General features: G+C 36.4%; 1 protein-coding gene across 3 annotated transcripts in view; it reads left to right on the top strand.

Moving 5' to 3' along the window:
• Window positions 1–24,784, top strand: part of FAM120C (family with sequence similarity 120 member C) — a 162,820-nt gene that overhangs the window by 72,434 nt on the left and 65,602 nt on the right. For all 3 annotated transcript variants that reach the window (XM_061179463.1, XM_061179462.1, XM_061179461.1), the window contains exon 10: window positions 24,257–24,506. In XM_061179463.1, the coding sequence (XP_061035446.1) occupies window positions 24,257–24,506 (250 nt within the window). The remainder of the gene's footprint in view (window positions 1–24,256; window positions 24,507–24,784) is intronic.

The raw sequence follows: 24,784 nt of genomic DNA, 5'->3' as shown, positions 1-24,784 counted from the left end.
AAGGGGGAATAGAGAGTAACTGCTTAATGGGTATGAGGTTTCCACTAGGGTGATGAAAAAGCTCTGGAAGTAGATAGTGGTGATAGTTGTAAAACAGTGTGAATATACTCAGTGCCACTGAACTGCATACTTTAAAATGATAAAACTGTAAACTTTGTTATGTATATGTATTTTAGTACACACACCAAAAAACCCTCTATGTGCATCCTTTCCCCCTACCTCCTCTATGGAACAAAAAGCCTCAATCTGTGTCTTTCCCAATTTTTGGCTTACTTTAAAAAAGAGTCTTATTGTACTATTTATATGTGTAATTACTGTCATTTAATACCTACCAAAAACTCAATTGAGAAATAATATTTATGGTTAAATGTCAAAAAAAAAAAGAAATAATATAGATCAGAACAGAAATAAATGCCATGAAGACTAAAAAAAAAAAAAAACAGAAAAGATCAATGAACTACGACCTTATTCTTTGAAATGATAAAATTGGTAAATCTTTAGCCAGACTCATCAAGAAAAAAAGAGAGAGGGCCCAAATCAATAAAATCAGAAATGAAAAAAGAGAGGTTACAACCAACACCACAGAAATGCAAAAGATCATAAGCGATTCCTGTGGACAATTATGCACCAATAAAATGGACAACCTATACCAGGGGGGAAGGCTGGCGGGGGAGGGTTAGATTGGGAGTTTGGGATTGACATGTACACACTGCTATATTTAAAATGGATAACCAACAAGGACCTACTGTATAGCACAGGGAACTCTGCTCAATACTCTGTAATAACCTAAATGGGAAAAGAATTTGAAAAAGAATAGATACATGTATATGTATAACTGAATCACTTTGCTGTACACCGGAAACTAACACAGCATTGTTAATCAACTATACTCCAATATACAATAAAAATTTTTTAAATAAATAAATAAAATGGACAACCTAGAAGAAGTGTATAAATTCCTAGACATGTACAATCTCTCAAGACTGAATCAGGAAGAAATAGAAGATATGAACAGACCAATTACCAGTAATAAAATTGAATCTGTAATCAAAAACTCCCAATAAACAATCACATCGAAAAGATTAAAATACCCAGGAATAAATCTAACCAAGGTGGTAAAAGACCTGTACTCAGAAAATTATAAGACTTTGATGAAAGAGATTGAAGATGACACAAACAGATAGAAAGATATACAGTGCTCATGGAATGGAAGAATTAATAGAATTAATATTGTCAAAAAGACCATACTACCCGAGGTAATCTACAGATTCAGTGCAATAGCTATCAAAATACCAACGACATTTTCCACAGAATTAGAACAAACAATTCTAAAATTTATATGGAAACACAGAAGACCCCAAATAGCCAAAACAATCTTAAAAAAGAACATGGAGAACAGTATGGAGATTTTTCCTTAAAAAACTAAAAATAGAACTACCATATGATCCAGCAATCCCACTCCTGGGCATATACCTGGAAAAGATGAAAACTCTAATTCAAAAAGATACATGCAGCCCAATGGTCATAGCAACACTATTTACATTAGCCAAGACATGGAAGCAACCTAAATGTCCATCAACAGAGGAATGTATAAAGAAGACAGTGTATATATATACATATATGTATGTATACACACACACACACACACAGTATGGAATATTACTCAGCCATAAAAAAGAATGAAATAATGCCATTTGCAGCAATATAGATGGACCTAGAGATAAGTGAAGTAAGTCAGACAGAGAAAGACAAATATGTGATACTGCTTATACGTGGAATCTAAAAAAATGGTACAAATGAACTTATTTACAAAACAGAAACAGACTCACAGACTTTGAAAACAAACTTATGGTTACCAAAGGGGAAAGGTTGGGGGGGAGGGATAAATTAGGTTGTTGGGATTAACATATACACAGTACTGTATATAAAACAGATAATCAACAAGGATCTACTGAGTAGCACAGGGAACGCTACTCAGTACTCTGTAATAACCTATATGGGAAAAGAATCTGAAAAAGAACATATTTTTATATATATTATGTATGTTATATATAGTTATATATTATACATTATATTATATATAGTATATTATAATAGTTATATATATAATGTATATATATATATAAATGAATCACTTTGCTGTACATCTGAAACTAACACAACATTGTAAATTTTTAAAAAAAGAAGAACAAAATAGGAGGCATCACAGTCCCTAATTTCAAACTATACTATAAAGCTTCAATAATCAAAATAGTATGATACTGGCACAAAAAACAGATTATGTGGATTAATGGAACCAAATGGAGAGCCCATAAATGAGCCCATAGTTATATCAGCAATTTATCTATGAGAAAGGAGACAAGAATATTCAATGAGGAAGAAGACAGCCTCTTCAATAAATGGTGTTGGGAAAACTAGATAGCTACATGGCAGTGGATTAAAGAGTTAAATGTAATACCTGAAACCATAAAACTCCTAGAAGAAAACCTAGGCCCTACGCTCTTTGACATCAGTCTTAGCAATATTTTTTTGGATATGTCTCCTCATGCAAGGAAAGCTAAAGCAAAAATAAACAAATGGGACTACATCAAACTAAAACCTCTGTGCACAGCATATAAAACTATCAACAAAACAAAAAGGCTGTCTACTGAATCAGGAAAGATATTTGCAAATGATATATCCAACGATGGGTTAATATCCAAAATATACAAAGAATTCATACAACTCCACATCAAAAAAACAAACAACCCAATTAAATAATGGGCATAGGCTCTGAATAGACATTTTTCTAAAGAAGACATACAGATGCCATCTTTTCACAGGCATGTGAAAAAATGCTCAACTTCTCTAATCAGGGAAATACAAATCAAAACCACAATGAGATATCACCTTACACCTTTCAGAATGGCTATTATCAAAAAGACAACAAATAACAAATATTGGCAAGGATGTGGAGGAGAGGGAACCCTTTCTAAAAATTTAATTTAATTTTTATTTTATATTGGGGTATAGTTGATTTACAATGTTGTGTTAGTTTCAGGTGTACAGCAGAGTGGTTCAGTTATACATGTACTTACCTCCATTCTTTTTCAGATTCTTTTCCCATACAGGTTATTACAGAATATTGAGTAGAGTTCCCAGTGCTATTCAATAGGTTGATTGTCAATTTTATATATAGTAGTGTGTATATTTTAATCCCAACCTCCTAGTTTATTCCTCCCCCACAACCCTTCCCTTTCCGCTTTGGTAACCATAAGTTTGTTTTCAGTCTGTGAGTCTGTTTGTCTGTTTCTGTTTTGTAAATCAGTTCATTTGTGTCATCCTTTTTTTTTTTTGGCCACACTGCACGGCTTGTGGGATCTTACTTGCCTGACCAGGGATTGAACCTGGGCCCCAGCAGTGAAAGCACTGAGTCCTAACCACTAGACCACCAGGGAATTCCCTTGTGTCATCTTTTTAAATTCCACATATAAGTGATATCATATGATATTTGTCTTTCTCTGACTCACTTCACTTACTATGATAATCTGTAGGTCCATCCATGTTGCTGCAAATGGCATTATTTCATTCTTCTTTATGGCTGAGTAATATTTTGTTGCATATATGTACCACATCTTTATACATTCCTCTGTTGATGGACATTTAGGTTGCTTCCATGTCTTGGCTATTGTAAATAATGCTGCAGTGAACATTGGGTTGCCTGTATCTTTTTGAATTATGGTTTTCTCCAGATATATGCCCAGGAGTGGGGTTGCTGGATCATATGGTAGTTCTATTTTTAGTTTTTAAAGGAACCTCCATACTGTTCTCCATAATGGTTGTACCAATTTACATTCCAACCAATAGTGTAGGAAGATTGGAGGAAAGGGAACCTTTGTTGGTGAGAATGTAAATTGGTACAGCCACTATGGAGAACAGTGTGGAGATTCCTAAAAAAAATAAAAATAGAACCACCATATGATCCAGCAATTCCATATCTGAGTATTTATCTGAAGAAAACAAAAACATTAATTTGAAAAGATATATGCACCCCTATGTTCACTGCAGCATTTTTTACAATAGCGAAGATATGGAAGCAACCTAAGCTTTCATCGACAGATGAGTGGATAAAGAGGAAATGGTATATATATGCAGTGGAATATTATTTGACCGTAAAATAGGAATTGAATCTTGCCACTTGCGACAACATGGGTGAACCTAGAAGGTATTATGCTAAGTGAAATAAGTCAGGCAGAGAAAGACAAATACTGTATGATTTCAGTTATATGTGGAACCTAAAAAATAAGTGATTGAATATAACAAACCAGAAACAGACTCACAGATATAGAGAACAAGCAGGTGGTTGCCAGAGAGAGGGGTACGGGGAGACGAGTGAAATAGGTGAGGGAAATTAAGAGGTACAAACTTCCAGTTATAAAATAAATAAGTCATGGGAACATAGTATATAGCATATGGAATATAGTCAATAATATTAGAATAACTTTGTATTGTGATAGATGGTAACTAGACTTATTGGAGTGATCATTTTGTAATATATAAAAATATCAACACTATGTTGTACAACTGAAACTAATATAATATTTTAAGTCAATTTTACTTCAATAAAAAATGAAATACGATTAATTTCTATATGTTTATTTTGTATCCTGTAGTCTTCAGCTCACTTATTATTTCTAGGAGTTTTGCTGTAGATTTCTTGTGATTTTCTACATGGACTATATGTCATCTGCAGTTAGGGTCAGTTTTATTTCTTCCTTTCTGATCTGTATGCCTTCTATTTCATTTTCTTGCCTTCCTACACTGGCTAGAACTTCCAGTAATATGTTGAAGAGCAGTGGTAAGGGCAGACATCCTAGCCCTGTTTCTGATTTTAAGAGAAAAACATGCAGTCTTAAACCATTAAGTACAATGTTAGTAGGAGGTTTTTTGTAGATGTTTTTTATCAAGGTGAAGAAATTCCCTTCTATTCCTAGTTTCCAGAGAGTTTTTTTTAAATATTTATTTATTTACTTATTTGGCTGTGCTGGGTCTTAGTTGCAGCACGTGGGATCTTCATTGTGGTATGCAGGATCTTTAGTTGAGATACGGGATCTTTTAGTTATGGCATGTGAACTCTTAGTTGCAGCATGTGGGATCTAGTTCCCTGACCAGGGATTGAATCCAGGCCCCCTGCATTGGGAGCACAGAGCCTTAGCCACTGGACCACCAGGGAAGTTCCCAGAGAGTTTTTTTTTTAATCATGAGCAATTGTCAAATTTTGTCAAATGTTTTTCTGCATCCACTGAGATGATTATATTATTTTTCTTCTTTAGCCTGTTTGTATGGTGGATTACATTGATTGTTCAAGTATTGAACCAGCCTTGCAACCGTGGAATAAACCCTACTTGGCCATGGTGTATAATTCATTTTATATATTGCTGAATTCTATTGACTAATATTTTGTTAAGAATTTGTACATCTATATTGATGAGGAATATCAGTCTGAAGTATTTTTATGTACTGTCTTTATCTGGCTTTTGCATCAGCATAATACTGGCTTTATAAAAATAGCTCAGAAGCGTTCACTCCTATTTTCTAAAAGGATTGTCTATACAATCCTTGATCGTGACAATTGTGACAATTGTTGTTAATTTTTTGTTAAACATTTAGTAGAATTTTCCAGTGAAACCAATTGAGCCAGGTTTTGTGTGTGTGTGTGTGTGTGTGTGTGTGTGTGTGTGTGTGTGTGTGAGGTTTTAAATTAAATTTCATTAAAATTTATAGGGCTAATCAAATTATCTACTTGATATTAGGTGTGTTCTGGTAGCTTGCATATTTTGAGAAATTGGTCTATTTTGCGTAAGTTGTCAAATTTATGTGTGCAGAGTTGTTTACAGTATTCCCATACAATTCTTTTGATATCTGCAGGTTTTGTGGTGATATCCTGTCTCATTCTTGATATTAGCAATTTTTGTCTTCTGTCTCTTTTTCTTTGCAGTCTTGCTATAATATTGTCAATTTTAGTGTTCTTTTCAAAGAACCGGGTTTTTGTTTCATTGATTTTTTTCTGTATTGTTTTTCTGTTTTCAATTTCATTGATTTCTGATTTTATCCTTATTATTTCTTTCCTTGGTTTGCTGAAGGTTTGGCTTTCTGCTCCTCTTCTTGTTAGATGATCAATTAAAGACTTTTCCTCTTTTCTAAATGTGAGCATTTAGTGCTATAAATTTCCCTCTCAGCAGTTATTTAGTTCCATCTCACAAATTTTAATATTCTGTATTTTTATTTTCATTTAGTTCCATTATTTCTTTCTTTTCCTTGAGACTTCCTCTTTGACCCATTAATTATATACAAGTGTTTTGTTATTTTCCAAGTATTTATAGATTTTCCTGTTATCCTTCTGTTAATTTCTTGTTTGATTCCATAGTGGCCTGAGAATATACTCTGTATGATTTCAATTCTTTTAAATTTATTGAAGTTTGTTTTATGGCCCAGGATATAATCTATCATGGCATATGTTCTGTGGGCATGTGAAAAGAATATGTATTGTACTCTTGTTGTACGTTCTGTACGAGTCAATTAGATTCTGTTCATTGATGGTGTTGTTGAGTTCTGTATTCTTGCTGATTTTCTGTATAGTTGATCTACCCATTATTGAGAGGTGGGTTGAAGTCTCTAATTATAATTTTGGATTTGTCTATTTCTCATTTCATTTCTGTCAGTTGTTGCATCATGTATTTTGTGGCTCTGTTATTTGGTGACACACATTTAGGATTGACCCTTTTAGCGTTTTGTAATGTCCCTCTCTGTCCCTGGCAGTTTTTTTGCTCTGAAGTGTACTTAATGTGGTATTAACATAGCCTTTCCTTCTGTCTTTTGATTAATGTTCTCATGGTATATTATTTTCCATTCTTTTCCTTTCAACCTACCAATATCATTTATATTTGAAGTGAATGTTTTGTAGACAGCATATATTTGGGTCATTTTTTTTTAATTAATTAATTATTTATTTATTTTTGGCTGTGTTGGGTCTTCGTTTCTGTGCAAGGGCTTTCTCTAGTTGCGGCAAGCGGGGGCCACTCTTCATCGTGGTGTGCGGGCCTCTCACTATCACGGCCTCTCTTGTTGCAGAGCACAGGCTCCAGACGCGCAGGCTCACGGGCCTAGTTGCTCCATGGCATGTGGGATCTTCCCAGACCAGGGCTCAAACCCGTGTCCCCTGCATTGGCAGGCAGATTCTCAACCACTGCTCCACCAGGGAAGCCCTGGGTCATGTTTTTTTATCAAGTCTGTCAATCTCTGTATTTAATTGGTGTTGTTAGACCACTTACATTTAATGTAATTATTGACATGTTAGGACTTAAGTATGTCATTTTATTTTTGCTTCTGTTTGTTTTCTCTGGTCTTCATATCTCTGTTTTCTTATTCTTCCCTTCTATGGACTACATGAACTTATATTAGAATTCCATTTTTATTTATCTATATGTTTTTGAGTATAGCTCTTTGTATAGCTATTTCAGTATATTTACTAGGTATTACATTGTATATACATAACTTATTGCAGTCTACTGGTGTTGACATTTTACGAGTTCAAGTGAAGTGAACCTGACCTCTGTTGCATCTCTTTACCTTCCTCCATTAATAATTGTCTTAAATATTTTCTCTACAGACATTCAGAGCCTCATTAAACAGTATTATAGTTTTTGCTTACTGTGAAGCATAATTTAGAAAACTCAAGAGAAGAAGGAAAATCTATTGTATTTATCCATATTTTTGTTCTTTCCATTGTTTTTTCTTCCTTTCTGATATTCCAAGATTCCTTCTTTTATCATTTCTTTTCTGTGTAGAGAAGTACCTTTAGTCATTTTTTTAGGGTGGGTCTGCTTTTAAAAAAGTATCCTAGTTTTTCTTCATCTGGAATGTCTTTATTTCCCCTTTATTCCTGGAAGATATTTTTGTTTTATATAGAATGAGTTTGGAGACATTCCTTGCTCTTCAATTTTTTGGAATCATTTGAGAAGGATAGGTGTTAGCTCTCCTTTAAATTTTTGGTACAATTCACTATCAAGTTGTCTGGTCCTGGACTTTTGTTTGTTGGAAATTTTTTTAACTACTGATTCAACAGAAATTAATTGTATACAGGTTTGACACAATTTCTATCTAATGCCAGCAGGATTCTGTGTGTATGTAGACAAGATTATTCTAATATTTATATGGAAAAACAAAGGAACTAGAATAGCTAAAACATTTTTGAGAAGGAATAATAAATTGGAAGCAATCACTCTACCTGATTACAAGACTTATTATGTCGCTCCAGTAATTAAGAATGTGTGGTACTGGCAGTGATATATAGACATATAGACAAATGGAACAGAATAGGGAACCCAGAAATAGCCTCACACAAGTACAGCCAACTGATTTTTGACAAAGCCGCAGAAGCACTTTGGTGGAAGAAAGGTTGTCTTTTTAACAAGTGGTACTGGATCAATTGGAAATCCATAGGTGAACAAGTACCACATATCTAGACTAGTATCTGAAATATTCTGAAAGCAAGTACCTGAAAGAACTCAAAACTGAACAATGTGTATACCTGTAGCTGATTCACTTTGCTATACAGCAGAAACTAAGACAACATTGTAAAGCAATTATACTCCAATAAAGATGTTAAAAAAAAAACCCACCATTTAACTAGTCTGATGACACTTATTTGTACAAAATAATTATGAACTTTTACTTAATCCTCATTTAAAAATAATCAATAAAGTCTTAGGAGCCTTAGATTATCTATATATGTATCTATATCTATATTTATCTATTCTCCTTAATGTCATTTCAGATATCATATAAGCTTCTACTCAAGAATAATAGAGGAAATTCACTTAAAAAAAACTGAACAATATAAAAATAATCCAATTAGAAAATCAGCAAAAGACATGCACAAACATTTCACTGAAGAAGATATACATATGGAATATAAAGACATGAAAAGATGTTCAACATCATTAGCCATTAGAGAAATGCAAATTAAAACCACAATGAAATGTCACGACATACCTATCAGAATGGCTAAAATGAATAATGGTGATAATACAGTATGCTGGATTGGATGTGGAAAAACTGGATCACTCATAATTTGCTGGTGGGAATGTAACATGGTACTGCCACTCTGGAAAATAATTTGGCAGTTACTTAAAACTAAAAGTAGACTAAAAATAAGTGTGTAGCGCTCACACTTTTGGGCATTTATCCCAGAGAATGAAGACTTATTTTCATGCAGGAACATAAACACAAATATTCATACCACCTTTATTCATAATAGCCCCATACTGGACACAACCTAGATGTCCTTGTACATCTATACCATGGAATATTACTCAGCAAAAAAGGAATGAGCTATTGATATATGCATCAACATGGATAGCTCTCAAGGGCATTATGCTGAGTGAAAATGCCAATCTCAAAAGGTTGGATACTGATTCAATTTATGTAACATTCTCAAACTGACAAAATTGTACAGATAGAGAACAGACTGGTAGTTGCCAGGGATTAAGGATGGTGCTGGAGGGCATTGGGTGTGACCATAAAAGGGGTAGCACAGGGGAGAACTTTGTGGTGATGGAATAGTTCTGTATCTTGATTGTGGTGGTAGTTACATGAATCTACACATGACACAGAATTATACACATAGTTGTGCCAATGTCAGTTTCCTAGCTTTGATATTGTATTATAATCATTTTATTTTATTTTACTTTATTTTATTTGTTTTTTGACCACACTGCGTGGCAGAATCTTAGTTCCCTGATCAGGGGTCAAACCCATGCCACCTGCAGTGGAAGTGTGGAGTCTCAACGACTGTACTGCCAGGGAAGTCCTTATAATCATTTTAGATATAACCATTGGGGGAAACCAGATAAAGGGTACATAGGACTTCTGGCTACTATCTTCACAACTCCCTGTGAATCTATAATTATTTGAAACTAAAAGGTTTTTTTAAAAGATCATTCTAGTGGTTGTAGAGTATGGGTGTGAGGGGGACTGGACAGGATGAAAGCAGGGACAACAGTCTGGAAACTCTTGCAAGGTGAAAGATGATGAGATCTGAACCTCAACAGTATTTCTTGTGATGAAGAAAAGGGACAGATATAAGGGATGATAAGACAGTAGAATCAGCAGGACCTTTGAAATAACCAGCTGTAGGAGGTGAAGGACAGCAAGGAGTCTGGGATGACTTCCAGGTTTCTAGCTTTGGTAACTGAGTAGATACTAGAAGACTTAAGTAAAAGAAGACATAGCTTAGGAGCCTGAGGTACACAAGAAGTAGACAGAAGCCATGTTTTCCTTGTCTGTTACACCTTCATAAATCTAAAAGATGTTGTTTTCTTGAGAATTTTGTAGTATTCTTTTAAGTCTTTTGGGGTGTCCTGGGGTGTTTTGGGGTGTCCTGGGTGTTTTGGGGTGTTTTGAGTTTCAAAATACAGTACGAAGTCCCTTATCCTTGGTTTCTCTTTCACGGTTTCAATTACCCAAGGTCAACCATGATTCAAAAATATTAAATGAAAAATTCCAGAAGTAAACAATTCATGAGTTTTCTTTTTTGTTTTTTTTTTAACATCTTTATTGGCGTATAATTGCTTTACAATGGTGTGTTAGCTTCTGCTGTATAACAATGTGAATCAGCTATACATATACATACATCCCAATATCTCCTCCCTCTTGTGTCTCGCTCCCACCCTGCCTATCCCACCTGTCTAGGTGGACACAAAGCACCGAGCTGATCTCCCTTTGCTATGTGGCTGCTTCCCACTAGCTATCTATTTTACATTTGGTAGTGTATATATGTCCATACCACTTTCTCACTTCATCCCAGCTTACCCTTCCCCCTCCCCGTGTCCTCAAGTCCATTCTCTATGTCTGTGTCTTTATTCCTGTCCTGCCCCTAGGTTCTTCAGAACCTTTTAATTTTTTTTTTAGATTCCATATATATGTGTTAGCATATGGTATTTGTTTTTCTCTTTCTGACTTACTTCACTCTGTATGACACTCTCTAGGTCCATCCACCTCACTACAAATAACTCAATTTCGTTTCTTTTTATGGCTGAGTAATATTCCATTGTATATATGTGCCACATCTTCTTTATCCATTCAACTGTCGATGGACACTTACGTTGCTTCCATGTCCTGGCTGTTGTAAACAGAGCTGCAATAAACATTGTGGTACATGACTCTTTCTGAATTATGGTTTTCTCAGGGTATATGCCCAGTAGTGGGATTGCAGGGTCGTATGGTAGTTCTATTTTTAGTTTTTTAAGGGACCTCCATTCTGTTCTCCATAATGGCTGTATCAATTTACATTACCCCCAACAGTGCAAGAGGGTTCCCTTTTCTCCACACCCTCTCCAGCATTTATTATTTGTAGATTATTTTCATGATGCCCATTCTGACCATTGTGAGGTGATACCTCATTGTAGTTTTGACTTGCATTTCTCTAATGATTAGTCATGTCGAGCATCCTTTCATTTGTTTGTTGGCAATCTGTATCTCTTCCTCGGAGAAATGTCTATTTAGGTCTTCTGCCCATTTTTGGATTGGGTTGTTTGTTTTTTTTGGATATTGAGCTGCATGAGCTGCTTGTATATTTTGGAGATTAATCCTTTGTCAGTTGCTTCGTTTGCAAATATTTTCTCCCATTCTGAGGGTTATCTTTCGTCTTGTTTATGTTTTCCTTTGTTGTGCAAAAGCTTTTAAGTTTCATTAGGTCCCATTTGTTTTTTTGTTATTATTTCCATTTCTCTAGGAGGTGGGTCAAAAAGGATCGTGCTGTGATTTATGTCATAGAGTGTTCTGCCTATGTTTTCCTCAAAGAGTTTTATATTTCCTGGTCTTACATTTAGGTCTCTAATCCATTTTGAGTTTATTTTTGTGTATGGTGTTAGGGAGTATTCTAATTTCGTTCTTTTCCGTGTAGCTGTCCAGTTTTCCCAACACCACTTATTGAAGAGGCTGTCTTTTCTCCATTGTATATTCTTGCCTCCTTTATCAAAGATAAGGTGACCATACGTACATGGGTTTATCTCTGGACTTTCTATCCTGTTCCATTGATCTATATTTCAGTTTTTGTGCCAGTACCATACTGTCTTGATTACTGTAGGTTTGTAATATAGTCTGAAGTCCGGGAGCCTGATTCTTCCAACTCCGTTTTTCTTTCTCAGTATTGCTTTGGCTATTCGGGATCTTTTGTGTTTCCATACAAATTGTGAAATTTTTTGTTCTAGTTCTGTGAAAAATGGCAGTGGTAATTTGATAGGGATTGCATTGAATCTGTAGATTGCTTTGGGTAGTAGAGTCATTTTCACAATGTTGATTCTTCCAATCAAAGAACATGGTATATCTCTCCATCTATTTGTATCATCTTTAATTTCATTCATCAGTGTCTTTTTTTTTTTTTTCTGAGATATACATTTTAAAGTAATAACTAGAATTATGACTTATAACATTATACCAGAATATATAAGATTTTTAGAAATTTCATGTAATGTCTGAAACATTTATATTAACATGTTTCCATACAAATAACCCAATGAAAGTTTAGTATTAGTTGTTTTGTTTGTTTCTTTTTTTATACTGCAGGTACATATTAGTCATCAGTTTTATACACATCAGTGTATACATGTCAATCCCAATCGCCCAATTCAGCACACCACCATCCCCACCCCACTGCAGTTTTCCCCCCTTGGTGTCCATATGTCTGTTCTCTACATCTGTGTCTCAACTTCTGCCCTGCAAACCGGCTCATCTGTACCATTTTTCTAGGTTCCACATACATGCGTTAATATACGATATTTGTTTTTCTCTTTCTGACTTACTTCACTCTGTATGACAGTCTCTAGATCCATCCACGTCTCAACAAATGACTCAGTTTCGTTCCTTTTTATGGCTGAGTAATATTCCATTGTATATATGTACCACAACTTCTTTATCCATTCGTCTGTTGATGGGCATTTAGGTTGCTTCCATGACCTGGCTATTGTAAATAGTGCTGCAATGAACATTCGGGTGCATGTGTCTTTTTGAATTATGGTTTTCTCTGGGTATACACCCAGTAGTGGGATTGCTAGATCATATGGTAAATCTATTTTTAGTTTTTTAAGGAACCTCCATACTGTTCTCCATAGTGGCTGTGTCAATTTACATTCCCACCAACAGTGCAAGAGGGTTCCCTTTTCTCCACACCCTCTCCAGCGTTTGTTGTTTGTAGATTTTCTGATGATGCCCATTCTAACTGGTGTGAGGTGATACCTCATTGTAGTTTTGATTTGCATTTCTCTAATAATTAGTGATGTTGAGCATCTTTTCATGTGCTTCTTGGCCATCTGTGTGTACTCTTTGGAGAAATGTCTATTTAGGTCTTCTGCCCATTTTTAGATTGGGTTGTTTGTTTCTTTAATATTGAGCTGAATGAGCTGTTTATATATTTTGGAGATTAATCCTTTGTCCATTGATTCATTTGCAAATATTTTCTCCCATTCTGAGGGTTGTCTTTTGGTCTTGTTTATGGTTTCCTTTGCTGTGCAAAAGCTTAGAATTTTCATTAGGTCCCATTTGTTTATTTTTGTTTTTATTTCCATTACTCTAAGAGGTGGATCAAAAAAGGTCTTGCTGTGATTTATGTCAAAGAGTGTTCTTCCTATGTTTTCCTCTAAGAGTTTTATAGTGTCTGGTCTTACATTTAGGTCTCGAATCCATTTTGAGTTTATTTTTGTGTATAGTGTTAGGGAGTGTTCCAATTTCATTCTTTTACATGTAGCTGTCCAGTTTTCCCAGCACCACTTACTAAAGAGACTGTCTTTTCTCCATTGTATATCTTTGCCTCCTTTGTCATAGATTAGTTGACCATAGGTGCATGAGTTTATCTCTGGGCTTTCTATCTTGTTCCATTGATCTATGTTTCTGTTTTTGTGCCAGTACCATATTGTCTTGATTACTGTAGCTTTGTAGTATAGTCTGAAGTCAGGGAGTCTGATTTCTCCAGCTCCGTTTTTTTCCCTCAAGACTGCTTTGGCTATTCGGGGTCTTTTGTGTCTCCATAGAAATCTTAAGATGATTTGTTCTAGTTCCGTAAAAAATGCCATTGATAATTTGATAGGGATTGCATTGAATCTGTAGATTTCTTTGGGTAGTATAGTCATTTTCACAATATTGATTCTTCCAAGCCAAGAACATGGTATATCTCTCCATCTGTTGGTATCATCTTTAATTTCTTTCATCAGTGTCTTATAGTTTTCTGCATACAGGTCTTTTGTCTCCCTAGGTAGGTTTATTCCTAGGTATTTTATTCTTTTTGTTGCAGTGGTAAATGGGAGTGTTTCCATAATTTCTCTTTCAGATTTTTCATCATTAGTGTATAGGAATGCAAGAGATTTCTGTGCATTAATTTTGTATCCTGCAACTTTACCAAATTCATTGATTAGCTCTAGTAGTTTTCTGGTGGCATCTTTAGGATTCTCTAGGTATAGTATTATAACATCTTCAAACAGTGACACTTTTACTTCTTCTTTTCCAATTTGTATTCCTTTTATTTCTTTTTCTTCTCTGATTGCCGTGGCTAGGACTTCCAAAACTATGTTCAATAATAGTGGTGAGAGTGGACATCCTTGTCTCGTTACTGATCTTAGAGGAAAAGCTTCCAGTTTTTCACTATTGAGAATGATGTTTGCTGTGGGTTTGTCGTATATGGCCTTTATTATGTTGAGGCAGGTTCCCTCTATGCCCACTTTCTGGAGAGTTTTTATCATAAATGGGTGTTGAATTTGTCAAAAGCTTTTTCTGCATCTATTGTGATGACCATATCGTTTTTATTCTTCAATTTGTTAATATGGTGTATCACATTGATTGCTTTGCGTATATTGAAGAATCCTTGCATCCCTGGGATAAATCCCACTTGATCGTGGTGTATGATCCTTTTAATGTGTTGTTGGATTCTGTTTGCTAGTATTTTGTTGAGGATATTTGCATCTATATTCATCAGTGATATTGGTCTGTAATTTTCTTTTTTTGTAGTATATTGGTCTGGTTTTGGTATCAGGGTGATGGTGGCCTCATAGAATGAGTTTGGGAGTGTTCCTTCCTCTGCAATTTTTTGGACGAGTTTGAGAAGGATGGGTGTTAGCTCGTCTCTAAATGTTTGATAGAATTCACCTGTGAAGCCATCTGGTCCTGGACTTTTGTTTGTTGGAAGACTTTTAATCACAGTTTCAATTTCATTACTTGTGATTGGTCTGTTCATATTTTCTGTTTCTTCCTGGTTCAGTCTTGGAAGGTTATACCTTTCTAAGAATTTGTCCATTTCTTCCAGGTTGTCCATTTTATTGGCATAGAGTTGCTTTGTATTTCTGCGGTGTCTGTTGTAACTTCTCCTTTTTCATTTCTGATTTTATTGATTTGAGTCCTTTCCCTCTTTTTCTTGATGAGTCTGGCTAATGGCTTATCAATTTTGTTTATCTTCTCAAAGAACCAGCTTTTAGTTTTATTGATCTTTGCTATTGTTTTCTTTGTTTCTGTTTCATTTATTTCCGCTCTGATCTTTATGACTTCTTTCCTTCTGCTAACTTTGGGTTTTGTTTGTTCTTCTTTCTCTAGTTCCTTTAGGTGTAAGGTTAGATTGTTTACTTGAGATTTTTCTTGTTTCTTTAAGTAGGCTTGTATAGCTATAAACTTCCCTGTTAGAACTGCTTTTGCTGCATCCCATAGTTTTTGGATCATTGTGTTTTCTTTGTCATTTGTCTCTAGGTATTTTTTGATTTCCTCTTTGATTTCTTCAGTGATCTCCTGGTTATTTAGTAACGTATTGTTTAGCCTCCATGTGTTTGTGTTTTTTACGTTTTTTTCCCTGTAATTCATTTCTAATCTCATAACGTTGTGGTCAGAAAAGATGCTTGATATGATTTCAATTTTCTTAAATTTACTGAGGCTTGATTTGTGACCCATGATGTGATCTATCCTGGAGAATGTTCCATGCACACTTGAGAAGAAAGTGTAATCTGCTGTTTTTGGATGGAATGTCCTATAAATATCAATTAAATCTATCTGGTCTATTGTGTCATTTAAAGCTTCTGTTTCCTTATTTATTTTGATTTTGGATGATCTGTCCATTGGTGTAAGTGACGTGTTAAAATCCCCCACTATTATTGTGTTACTGTCGATTTCCTCTTTTAGCGCTGTTAGCAGTTGCCTTATGTATTGAGGTGCTCCTATGTTGGGTGCATATATATTTATAATTGTTATATCTTCTTCTTGGATTGATCCCTTGTCATTATGTAGTGTCCTTCCTTGTCTCTTGTAACATTCTTTATTTTAAAGTCTATTTTATCTGATATGAGTATAGCTTCTCCAGCTTTCTTTTGATTTCCATTTGCATGGAATATCTTTTTCCATCTCCTCACTTTCAGTCTGTATGTGTCCCTAGGTCTGAAGTGTGTCTCTTGTAGACAGCATATATATGGGTCTTGTTTCTGTATCCATTCAGCAAGCCTGTGTCTTTTGGTTGGAGCATTTAATCCAGTCACGTTTAAGATAATTATCGATATGTATGTTCCTATGACCATTTTCTTAATTGTTTTGGGTTTGTTTTTGTAGGTCCTTTTCTTCTATTGTGTTTCCCACTTAGAGAAGTTCCTTTAGCATTTGTTGTACAGCTGGCTTGGTGGTGCTGAATTCTCTTAAGTTTTGCTTGTCTGTAAAGCTTTTGATTTCTCCATCAAATCTGAATGAGATCCTTGCCAGGTAGAGTAATCTTGGTTGTAGGTTCTTCCCTTTCATCACTTTAAGCATATCATGCCACTCCCTTCTGGCTTGTAGAGTTTCTGCTGAGAAATCAGCTGTTAACCTTATGGGAGTTCCCTTGTATGTTATTTGTCGTTTTTCCCTTGCTGCTTTCAATAATTTTTCTTTGTCTTTAATTTTTGCCACTTTGATTACTATGTGCCTCGGCGTGTTTCTCCTTGGGTTTATCCTGTATGGGGCTCGCTGCGCTTCCTGGACTTGGGTGGCTATTTCCTTTCCCATGTTAGGGAAGTTTTCGACTATAATCTCTTCAAATATTTTCTCGGGTCCTTTCTCTCTCTCTTCTCCTTCTGGGACCCCTATAATGCGAGTGTTGTTGCATTTAATGTTGTCCCAGAGGTCTCTTAGGCTGTCTTCATTTCTTTTCATTCTTTTTTCTTTAGTCTGTTCCGCAGCAGTGAATTCCACCATTCTGTCTTCCAGGTCACTTATCCGTTCTTCTGCCTCAGTTATTCTGCTATTGATTCCTTCTAGTGTAGTTTTCATTTCAGTTATTCTATTGTTCATCTCTGTCTGTTTTTTCTTTAATTCTTCTAGGTCTTTGTTAAACATTTCTTGCATCTTCTCGATCTTTGCCTCCATTCTTATTCTGAGGTCCTGGATCATCTTCACTATCATTATTCTGATTTCTTTTTCTGGAAGGTTGCCTATCTCCACTTCATTTAGTTGTTTTTCTGGGGTTTTATCTTGTTCCTTCATCTGGTGTATAGCCCTCTGCCTTTTCATCTTGTCTATCTTTCTGTGAATGTGGTTTTTGTTCCACAGGCTGCAGGGTTATAGTTTTTCTTGCTTCTGCTGTCTGCTCTCTGGTGGTTGAGGCTATCTAAGAGGCTTGATGGGAGGCTCTGGTGGTGGGTAGAGCTGACTGTTGCTGTGTGTGGTATAAGTGCTCGCCAGTCTGTGAGTCACCCACCCACCAGTTATGGGATTTGATTTTACTGTGATTGTGCCCCTCCTACCGTCTCATTGTGGCTTCTCCTTTGTCTTTGGATGTGGGGTATCTTTTTTGGTGAGTTCCAGTGTCTTCCTGTCGATGATTGTCCAGCAGCTAGTTGTGATTCTGGTGTTCTCGCAAGAGGGAGTGAGAGCATGTCCTTCTACTCCGCCATCTTGGTTCCTTCCTCTCATCAGTGTCTTATAATTTTCTGCATACAGGTCTTTTGTCGCCTTAGGTAGGTTTATTCCTAGATATTTTATTCTTTTTGTTGCAGTGGTAAAGGGAAGTGTTTTCTTAATTTCACTTTCAGATTTTTCATCATTAGTGTATAGGAATGCAAGGGATTTCTGTGCATTAATTTTGTACCCTGCTACTTTACCAAATTCATTGATTAGATCTAGTAGTTTTCTGGTAGCATATTTAGGATTCTCTATGTATAGTATCATGTCATCTGCAAACAGTGGCAGTTTTACTTCTTCTTTTCCGATTTGGATTCCTTTTATTTCTTTTTCTTCTCTGATGGCTGTGGCTAAAACTTCCAAAACTATGTTGAATAATAGTGGTGAGAGTGGGCCACCTTGTCTTGTTCCTGATTTTATAGGAAATGGTTTCAGTTTTTTGCCATTGAGAATGATGTTGGCTGTGGGTTTGTCATACATGGCCTTTATTATGTTGAGCTAATTTCCCTCTGTGCCTACTCTCTGGAGGGTTTTTATCATAAATGGGTGTTGAATTCTGTCAAAAGCTTTTTCTGCATCTACTGAGATTATCATATGCTTTTTCTCCCTCGGTTTGTTAATATGGTTTATCACATTGATTCATTTGCATATATTGAAGAATCCTTGCATTCCTGGGGTAAACCCCACTTGATCATGGTGCATGATCCTTTTATTGTGCTGTTGGACTCTGTTTGCTAATATTTGTTGAGGATTTTTGCATCTATGTTCATCAGTGATATTGCCCTGTAGTTTTGTTTCTTTGTGACATCTTTGTCTGGTTTTCGTATCAGGTTGATGGTAGCCTCGTAGAATGAGTTTGGGAGTGTTCCTCCCTCTGCTATATTTTGGAAGAGTTTGAGAAGGATAGGTGTTAGCGCTTCTCTAAATGTTTGATAGATTTCACCTGTGAAGCCATCTGGTCCTGGGCTTTTGTTTCTTGGAAGATTTTTAATCACAGTTTCAATTTCAGTGCTTGTGATTGGTCTGTTCATATTTTCTATTTCTTCCTAGTTCAGTCTCGGAAGGTTGTGCGTTTCTAATAATTTGTCCATTTCTTCCAGGTTGTCCATTTTATTGGCGTAGAGTTGCTTGTAGTAATCTCTCTTGATCCTTTGTATTTCTGCAGTGTCAGTTGTTACTTCTCCTTTTTCCTTTCTAATTCTATTGATTTGAATGTTCTCCCCTTTTTTCTTGTTGAGTCTGGCTAACGGTTTATCAAGTTTGTATATCTTCTCAAAGAACCAGCTTTTAGTTTTATTGATCTTTGCTATCGTTTCCTGCATTTGTTTTTCATTTATTTCTTATCTGATCTTTATGATTTCTTTGCTTCTGCTACCTTTTGGGGTTTTTTTTGTTCTTTCTCTAATTGCTTTAGGTGCAAGGTTAGGTTGTTTATTTGAGATGTTCCTTGTTTCTTGAGGTAGGATTGTATTGCTATAAACTTCCCTCTTAGAACTGCTTTTGCTGTATCCCATGTGTTTTGGGTCGTCGTGTTTTCATTGTCATTTGTTTCTGCATATTTTTTGATTTCCTCTTTGATTTCTTCAGTGATCTCTTGGTTATTTAGTAGTGTATTGTGTAGCCTCCATGTGTTTGTATTTTTTACAGATTTTTTCCTGTAATTCATATCTAGTCTCATAGCGTTGTGGTCAGAAAAGATACTTGATATGATTTCAATATTCTTAAATTTACCAAAGCTTGAGTTGTGACCCAAGGTATGACCTATCCTGGAGAATGTTCCATGAGCACTTGAGAAGAATGTGTATTCTGTTGTTTTGTGGTGGAATGTCCTATAAATATCAATTAAGTCCATCTTGTTTAATGTATCATTTCAAGCTTGTGTTTCCTTATTTATTTTCATTTTGGATGATCTGTCCATTGGTGAAAGTGGGGTGATAAAATCCTCTACTATGATTGTGTTGCTGTCAATTTCCCCTTTATGGCTGTTAGCATTTGCCTCATGTTTTGAGATGCTCCTATGTTGGGTGAATAAATATTTACAATTGTTATATCTTCTTCTTGGATTGATCCCTTGATTATTATGTAGTGTCTTTCTTTGTCTCTTGTAATAGTCTTTATTTTAAAATCTATTTTGTCTGATATGAGAATTGCTACTCTAGCTTTCTTTTGATTTCCATTTGCGTGGAAGATCTTCTTCCATCCCCTCACTTTCAGTCTGTATATGTCCCTAGGTCTGAAGTGGGTCTCTTGTAGACAGCATAAATACGGGTCTTGTTTTTGTATCCATCCAGCCAGTCTATGTCTTTTGGTTGCAGCATTTAATCCATTTACATTTAAGATAGTTATCGATATGTATGTTCCTATTACCATTTTCTTAATTGTTTTGGGTTTGTTATTGTAAGTCTTTTCCTTCTGTTGTGTTCCCTGCCTAGAGAAGTTCCTTTAGCATTTGTTGGAGAGCTGGTTTGGTGGTGGTGAATTCTCTTAGCTTTTGCTTATCTGTAAAGGTTTTAATTTTTCCATCGAATCCGAATGAGATCCTTGCTGGTTAGAGTAATCTTGGTTGTACGTTTTTCCCTTTCATCACTTTAAATATGTCCTGCCACCACTCCCTTCTGTCTTGCAGAGTCTCTGCTGAAAGATCAGCTGTTAACCTTATGGGGATTCCCTTGTATGTTATTTGTTGTTTTTCCCGTGCTGCTTTTAATATTTTTTCTTTATATTTAATTTTTGATAGTTTGATTAATATGTGTGCTCGCATGTTTCTCTTTGGATTTATCCTGTTTGGGACTCTCTGCACTTCCTGGACTTGATTCACTATTTCTTTTCCCATATTAGGGATGTTTTCAACTATAATCTCTTCAAATATTTTCTCAGTCCCTTTGTCTCTTCTTCTTCTGGGACCCCTATAATTCGAATGTTGGTGTGTTTAATGTTGTCCCAGAAGTCTCTGAGACTGTCCTCAATTCTTTTCATTCTTTTTTTTTTATTCTGCTCTGCGGTAGTTTTTTCCACTATTTAATCTTCCAGGTCACTTATCCTTTCCTCTGCCTCAGTTATTCTGGTATTGATTCCTTCTAGAGAATTTTTAATTTCATTTATTGTGGTGTTCATCATTGTTTGTTTGCTCTTTAGTTCTCCTAGTTCCTTGTTAAACCTTTCTTCTATTTTCTCCATTCTATTTCCAAGATTTTGGATCATCTTTACTATCATTACTCTGAATTCTTTTTCAGGTAAACTGCCTATTTCCTCTTCATTTGTTTGGTGTGGTGGGTTTTTACCTTGCTCCTTCATCTGCTGTGTGTTTCTCTGTCTTCTCATTTTGCTTAACTTACTGTGTTTGGGGTCTCCTTTTCACAGGCTGCAGGTTCGTAGTTCCCGTTGTTTTTGGTGTCTGCCCCCAGTGGCTAAGGTTGGTTCAGTGGGTTGTGTAGGCTTCCTGGTGGAGGGGACTGGTGCCTGTGTTATGGTGGCTGAAGCTGGATCTTGTCTTTCTGGTGGGCAGGACCACGTCCGGTGGTGTGTTTTGGGGTGTCTGTGAACTTATTATCATTTTAGGTGGCATCTGTGCTAATGGGTGGGTTTGTGTTCCTGTCTTGCTAGTTGATTGGCATGGGGTGTCCAGTACTGTAGCTTACTGGTCGTTTTGTGGAGCTGGGTCTTACCATTGAGATGGAGATCTCTGGCAGAGCTTTCGCTGTTTGATATTACATGGGGCTTGGAGGTCTCTGGTGAACCAATGTCCTGCACTCGGCTCTCCCACCTCAGAGGCTCAGGCCTGACACCTGGGCAGAGCACCAAGACCCTGTCAGCCACACGGCTCAGAAGAAAAGGGAGAAAAAAGAAAGCAAGAAAGAACGAAAAATAAATAAATAATTTAATGTTATTAAAATAGAAAAAATTATTAAAAATAAAAATGTTATAAAAAAAAGAAAGAAAGAAAGAAGAGAACAACCAAATCCAAAAACGAATCCTCCAATGCTAACAAGTGCTAGAAACTATAGTAAAACACAAAAAAAACCCAAAAAAACGGACAGTCAGAACGCTAGGACAAATGGCAAAAGCAAAGCTATACAGACAAAATCACACAAAGCAGCATACACACTCACAAAAAGAGAAAAAGTAAAATAAATAAATCTATCTATCTATCTATATGTATACATAAAAAATAAAAAAAGAAGCACACAACCAAATCAATAAACAAATATACCAATGATAATAAACTCTAAATACTAAATTAAGATAAATATAGAACCAGAAGCAAATTACATGCAGAAAGGGAATCCCAAGTCTACAGTTGCTCCCAAAGTCTAATGCCTCAGTTTTGGGATGATTTGCTGTCTATTCAGGTATTCCACAGATGCAGGGTACATCAAGCTGATTGTGGATATTTAATCCACTGCTCCTGAGGCTGCTGGGAGAAATTTCCCTTTCTCTTCTTTGTTCACACAGCTCCTCGGGTTCAGCTTTGGATTTGGCCCCTCCTCTGTGTGTAAGTCACCTGAGGTGTCTTTTGGGAAGTCTGGGGTCTTCTGCCAGTGTTCAGTAGCTGTTCTGTATGAGTTGTTCCACATATAGGTGTAGTTGTGATGTATTTGTGGGGAGGAAGGTGATCTCCACGTCTTACGCCTCTGCCATCTTGAAGGTGCCCCCTGGGCTCCAAAGGATCATCTCCAAGCCTCTGAAAAGCCTCAAAGCCACTTCTGAGACCTCTGTGATGTTTCTGCCAGGGGGCAGGCAGCGTTTAGGGCCCTCCATTTACGACCCAACTTGGAAAGAAAGTCACTGACCCTGGTTTAGATTTCACTGTGCCTGTTTGCTGTCTTACATTCGGGGCCTTTCCTGACGTCTAATTTTCCTTCTTCTCTTTCTATGTCGCTGTATAGCACATGGAACTATATTCAATATATTGTAATAACCTATAATGGAAAAGTATCTCAGTCCTCCTGGCTGGAATATCCACCCATCCATGTGGTCAAATATTCATTCAGACGAGGGCCATGCCCGAGGGATGGTGGAGCAACAAGACAGGAACTGGAGTCTCCGGCAGCTTGGAACACTTACTGATCTTAGAATGCTCACCTCCAGTCCTGGGCACAGTCTCCACTTGCTTGTACCAGGCTTGGTCTTTGTGACCACTGGCATACTGCAAAAGGGACGTCAGGGTATAGAGGAGACTTCCATTTTAGTCTTGCATTCTTTATCTCAGACTATAATAGGGGCAGGGTGGGCATGCAGCCAATTCATAAATTTTAAATTGCACACTGTTTTGAGTAGTGTGATGAAATCTCGCATAGTCCTGCTCCCTCCCACCCAGGACGTGAAACATTCCTCTGTTCAGCGTATGCTGCCTGTTAGTCACTTAGTAGCTGTCTGGGTTATCAAATCAACTGTCCCAGTATCTCAGTGCTTGTGTTCAATTAACCCTTATTTTACTTAATAATGGCCCTGAAGTGCAAGAGTAGTGATGCTGGCAATTCAAATATGCCAAAAGGAAGCTGTAAAGTGCTTCCTTTAAGTGAAAAGGTGAAAGTTCTCAACTTAATAAGGGAAGAAAAAAAATCATATGCTGACGTTGCTAAGATCTATATTAAGAACAAAAAGATCTATGGTAAGAACGAGTCTTCTGTCTGTGAAATTGTGAAGAAGGAAAAAGAAATTTATGCTAGTTTTGCTGTCGCATCTCGAACTGCAAAAGTTATGGACACAGTACACGATAAGTGCTTAGTTAAGATGGAAATGGCATTAAATTTGTACAATAAGATGTTTTGAGAGAGAGAGACCACTTTCACATAACTTTTATTACAGTATATTGTTATAACTGTTCTATTTTATTATTAGTTATTGTTGTTAATCTCTTACATATCTTTATCATAGGTACGTAGGTATAGGAAAAAACATAGTATATACAGGATTCGGTACTGTCCATGGTTTTGGGCATCCACTGGGGGTCTTGGAACTTATTCCCTGCAAATAAGTGGGGGACTGCTGTGTGACTGTAGAGCTGTGTGACCATTGAACTTTGATTCCTTTTTTCACCTGCAAAATGAGCACTGTGTTTTGTGATAATATAGTCATAATGCTTCTCTCTCAGGTTTGTTCTGAAGAGTAAGTAAGATTTACATTTATATGTAAAATACTTAATACATACCGAGCATCTAACAAATGCTTACTACTCCTGCTGTTACTACTGCTAACAATAAAAATTATAGTGACCCAAAATACAAAGATGTTCAAGTGTGATGGTTTCTGTCAATTGTGACCAGCTGCAGAAATGTTCAGAGTCTCTATAACCAGTTTTTCCTCAATTTGTGTTTTCTAGTTCCTTCAGTGATCCTTAAAGAGTGGTCTGCCTATAAAGGGAAGTCACCTCAAACCCCTGAGCTGGTGTCTGCACTGACATTTCGGGAATGGACTTGCCCAAACCTCAAGAAGCTCTGGCTAGGCAAAGCAGTTGAGGACAAGAACAGAAGGATGCGTGCCTTCCTGGCCTGTATGAAGTCAGACACACCCAGTATGCTCAATCCGGCTAATGTCCCCACCCATCTGCTGCTCATGTGCTGTGTACTCCGGTAAGCCATGTGACCGGGAAGTGGTCAGTTCATTTCTATTTTACTTTTTTGACATTTCCTTTAAGCACATGGTTTTTATGGTATTTTGAGGTGGGGAGGTTTTATGTTTACTTTAGACTTCAGAAACATTGGAAATCAATTGCTGTGATAGTCTCCTCAGTTTATGATCTTCTGTCATCATCAGCCCATGCATAAACACTCTTTTATTTTTGGTTTTATATTTGGTTTTTGTCCCCTTCAGCCTTTCTTCCTGATTCAGTCCCGTTCTCTCTACCCAT

This window comes from Eubalaena glacialis, chromosome X (assembly GCF_028564815.1).
Source record: "Eubalaena glacialis isolate mEubGla1 chromosome X, mEubGla1.1.hap2.+ XY, whole genome shotgun sequence".
NCBI classification, from domain to species: domain Eukaryota; kingdom Metazoa; phylum Chordata; class Mammalia; order Artiodactyla; family Balaenidae; genus Eubalaena; species Eubalaena glacialis.
Note: the sequence above shows the minus strand (reverse complement) of the source record. Positions and strands in the feature narration are given on the sequence as shown.